Source organism: Meleagris gallopavo, chromosome 7 (genome assembly GCF_000146605.3).
Source record: "Meleagris gallopavo isolate NT-WF06-2002-E0010 breed Aviagen turkey brand Nicholas breeding stock chromosome 7, Turkey_5.1, whole genome shotgun sequence".
In the NCBI taxonomy this organism is placed as follows: Eukaryota; Metazoa; Chordata; class Aves; order Galliformes; family Phasianidae; genus Meleagris; species Meleagris gallopavo.
Window position 1 is genome coordinate 7,149,439 of NC_015017.2, and position 4,900 is coordinate 7,154,338.

General features: G+C 39.2%; 1 protein-coding gene across 1 annotated transcript in view; it reads right to left on the reverse strand.

Annotated features, from left to right (window-relative positions):
* Window positions 1-2,291: 2,291 nt before the first annotated feature.
* MSTN (myostatin) overlaps window positions 2,292-4,900 on the reverse strand; it is a 5,605-nt gene continuing 2,996 nt past the window's right edge. The window contains 1 exon segment of the mRNA NM_001303161.1: window positions 2,292-2,672. Within this exon segment, the coding sequence (NP_001290090.1) occupies window positions 2,292-2,672 (381 nt within the window).

A 4,900-nucleotide genomic window follows, 5' to 3' on the forward strand; every position in this document is an offset into this window, starting at 1 on the left:
AAAAAGGGGGGGAAGGAAAATAAAACCACCAGCCAACTACCACAGAAGAATGAACCTAGACTCTATGGAACTGGAAAATAGACCTGAAACTGTGAATGTGATTGAGCTGTAGCTGTTCTGTTGAGATCTGCCCATAGCTAGCAAACCAGTACCTCTGTGAAAAGCTGCAGTTTACACGTGCCTGGTGGTGATGGCTCCTTTGCCAGCAGTTAAGCTCCCCGTGAGCTCCATTTAAGCATATTGGAAGCATTTCCCTTCAGAGCACGGTTTTCAGCAGGAGCTGAGGAGCAGGCAGGAGGGCAGCAATGGCAGGGTCTGGACCAGCAGGGTACAGCCAAGGATGTCCTTATATCAGGTAACTGCATTTGCTTTAGCTTCAGTTTAGCTACTGTGATTAGAAGTCAGTACGTGGGTGCTGTATCAGCACTGCAGTGCAGTCTGGCCGTGTCTTGTTTGCCATCAGCTCCAACGTGCTGCCACCTCTGCAGCTGCTGCCATATGAACAAGCTCAGCTAACGACTGTGTGCTGTGCTATGGAAAGCTCTGAGCAGTGCAGCAGGCTTTTGGTGTGCCTTAGGGCTCACATCCTGCACACTGCTGGTGGGCTGACTGCTTGCTTGAGACTGTTTTTACTCTGTGTCTTCTGGGAATCTAAACTGACGGTGTACGTAAGGGCTCCAGAGGTCTGTTGAGATGAACTACATTAGAAGGTGAACATCTGTGCGATGCTTGGGCACAGCGTTAGCAGAACTCCTCGTAGTTCAAAAGAAATGCTTGAAAATCTGCTCATAGTTTAAGTTTCAAACTTTATCACTCAAACTTAAAATTTTATCCTTGTATGATTTCTTTGTAGCAAAATTGTTTGCCTTTTAAAAAATATTTACCACCCATGCAAAAAATACATCATAGGGGAAAATGAATTATTGTTGCAATTCTACGATGGCTTCGCACAAAGAAAAGTTAAAAATGGATTTCTACAATATAGCAAAAAGTGTTACATAAGCACAAAAACATTTTAATTTCAATCAATCCTTTTATCACCAGGGAAAAATATAGAATTTGGGTGGAAATCTGTTTGCTATGTTTACCCAAATGAAGATAATAGTTGGCTGCGAAATTTACACTATAATAATAGGCATTTAGCAGCAGTCTTTTGTGGTATAATTACTTATGGGTATAGCATTCAACATTATTCCTTCATATTACTGTTAAAAACCAGGAAATTATGTTATGAAGAGAATACTGGTTTTTGTTTATTAAACTAACGTACAGATTAACATAACTCTTTTCGTAATGAACATATACCAACAGTGATTAAAAAATAAACATTTATTTACAAAATATTGATGCATACATATTACACAAGTCAGTTATATCAAAGTGTTTTTTTAACAATGTCTGTAGCAACCAACTATTTGCATTGGCCTTATCATAGTGCAAACGGTGATGTTGCAAAGGCAGATTACAATATGGGATTATGGTTTGAACGTTAGACTTCTGTGCTGCCTTTTGTTTTACTACATTTAGAAAACTGTTCACCTTCCTTTAAAAATAACTTTTTCTTGCGAATGTTGAATAGTGTACCTGAGGATAGGGCAAATTCATTATTACTCCAAATTCTTTCACTTAGATAACTATCTTTCTATTTACTCAGCCTGCTTACGTAGCACCATTGCCATTGATTACTAACATACTAATGAAAAAAAGGAATGGAAACACGCTAAATACAATATACCATCCCTAACTTCAGGATTTGTCCATTTACATGGAATTTCATCTTATCACAACTCTGCACTATATATTCAAGTGTTCAAGGATGCTTCTGGTGGTATTGTGTAGTGGTGTATATGTTACCGGTATATATTTTTCTGTAAATACAATATTAAGTGAAGCTGTGAAGAAGTTGATTTAGTAGCCTGCTCCTTCTGTCCTCAGATGAGAAGGAGCTTACTTTTGATTACCAACATATGTTGAAAACTGCGTATAAATTTGTATCTGAATGACTGAATATTGATTCCCTCACATTGTAAGAAACTGATTTGTTAAATCCCATTATTTTGATTGTAGCTTCTTTGTCCGTTGTTTCAAAGCCAGCCCTTAGGTAATTCTATTGTCTTTTAGTTCACATTCTGCAGCTCGTGTTGTGCTATATGTGGTCTGTATGATTGTACAGTATATGGATGTTGGCAACGCCTAGCGTACGTAATTTCACAGTTGATAAGTTGGATGAGGGGATATAGCTTTTTTTGGTGGCTTCCACAATTTACGAGGTGGAGGATCTCACGATGGTCTCATGAGCACCCGCAACGATCTACAACCATGGCTGGTATCTTTCCATATATTATTTGTTCTTTTCCATTGAAATACAGCATGTTTATAGGGGACATCTTGGTGGGTGTGCAGCAAGGGCCTGCTGAGCCTCTTGGATTTGCTTGGTGTACCAGGTGAGTGTGCGGGTATTTCTGTAGAAATACGAATTCACATTCTCCAGAGCAGTAATTGGCTTTGTATCTTTTAGGTGCTATAATCCAGTCCCATCCAAAAGCTTCAAAATCCACTGTCAGCGGGTAGCGACAACATCGAGATTCCGTTGAGTGCTCGTCGCAGTCAAGGCCAAAATCTCTGCGGGACCGTTTTGGTGTGTCTGTAACTCTGACCTCTAAAAATGGGTTCTGAGAGAAGAGGAAAAGGAATCGGAAGTATTAACAAGGTAGGCGTATGTAATTTGAGTAAGAACATGCAGATAGATATTTCTGACACAAACGTATCAAATTAATACTCTCAAATAACATCTGCAAACGTTTTTGAACTTCTACCCTTCTGAGAACTTTGTCCTCATCCAGGGCTTCTACGTTTGTTCCCTGCTCAGGGATAGTTTCTTTTCTTCATTCTGAAGACCAGCATTTCCCTGCTGCTTCTCCACAAAGAGAGTTAATTTCTGCCTATCTCTTCCTGAAATCACCATTATCGTTGTATCTTATTAACTGCTAGGAGTAAGTTTCAGAAATGATGAGGATCTTGGGCTTCTACTTAAGCTGTTGTTGTTCTTACTGTTACAGTAAGAGCTTTTCTTTCTCCTTTTGGGAGTTCTCCTATAGAGGAGAAAACTTAAAACAAACAAACAAAAAAACCCCACACATTTAAAGGGCAGGATCCAATGTGTGCTCGATTCCTTTTGTGAGTCTGTCAGAAATGTCCTCCATTCAAACATTATTCTATTGGAGTTTTCTGGATATCAGGGAAGGCCTCTCCTCCAGACCAAGGAGAATAGGAAATCTCTCTAATTAGATTTTGGTGGAGTGATTGGAGGGGTGGTAGAAAGAAGTTTCACCTGCTAGTGCAGATTATTTCCACTTCACAGCTTATACTCAGAGGGCTGGACATGCTGCACTGGCTTTGGAGGGACAGATGATATTTTGACTGCTGAGAGAGACTTGTGGCCAGGAGGGCATTTTGGGCAGATCTCTGAGCCACATGCTTCCTACTGAAGATGTCTTTGTCCTTAACTGAGAATAGAAATAAACAGCAACTTTCGTAATCATAAGTTTGAAAAAGTTCCCAAAGTTTCTTCTGCCCCATTTCAGCAATATGCCTGTTTGCCACTGACCAGGCTGTTGCCTCCAGAGTAAATAACAGCCCAGCTAACTGCTGCTCAGGTTGGTTCCTTTCAAGACGCACACCTTTAGGGCAGTACATTGTCCAGCTGCTGGAAAACCTTTTTCCAAAAGTAACCAATTTGGAGAGGGGTGTGATGGAGAGGGGCATCCCACTACACAGAGTGGCTGGAGAGGAGCTGGAGGAATGAGAAAATACACGTCCTCTGCTGTGGACTGCAAAGCATCTATCGCTGTGTTGCTCTTGATTCTGTTTGTTTTTACAGATGATGATAGCTCTGGAAAAGCCTTAGCTTATCCACATGTGTGAAAATGCCTTGTTGGGTACTATTGAATGGGTGGAGGTGGTATGGCCATTATTGATATCTCAGTGGCCTCTTCGAACTATGGAAGACTCAGATTTGTGATGGATCTACAATTAAGATGTGCTTTTCCTCTTGATTCTTTTCACTGCATTACACTGCTATGAAGTTAAACATCTCATAGCTACTTGAACAGAATGATCTATTGTGTAGCAGTAAAAGCAAAACTACCTTCTTAGTACTTTATTCAAAAGCAGAAATTTCTTAGTTGTTTCAGCTGTTTTGGTAAGTTCAGCTGTGATTGTAGATTAGCAATTTGGGGAAGCAACAAGGGAAATGCTGTGGTTAAACTGGTATGCTTTAGATTTATTATGTTCATCATGCAGAAAGAAACCACAAGTTATTTTATGCTTTCTCATCATTATGATGGATTTATTGTATCAAGCAGAATTTATGTACTCCTACATTTCTAGTAGGAGGAATTAATCATTCTGTCCCTTGATAAAAGATGCACAATTTAGGATTCATAAACATAGATAATTCTCACTGTCATTAATGGAAAACAAACGCATACAGAATAGGGAGAAATTCTCTTATGTGTTGAATGAAAAATCTTTTCATGCTACTTAGAGCAATTTCTTATCACAGAAAGAGTTGAATTGCTTTTATCTTCTTTATGTAAAATATCTTCACATTAAGCAGTATTTGCTCTCAAGTTTGGAAATAGTGTAACTCCGATAGTACCATCCATTGTTAAGTAACGTTTTCCAGTCGGTGCCTTGCAACATGACCCTGAGGTAATGCAATTCATCTTAATTTTTCAAACAGGAAAATGGAGGCACGGGAATGTCAGAATGATTTTGCCATTAATTGAGAGCAAAGTGTGAAAGAATTGGGTATATAGAACCTTTATCTTACATTCGCTAAGCAGTATTTCCATTTTTATCCTTAAAAGACAACTGAATCACTTTGCAATGATTTAAA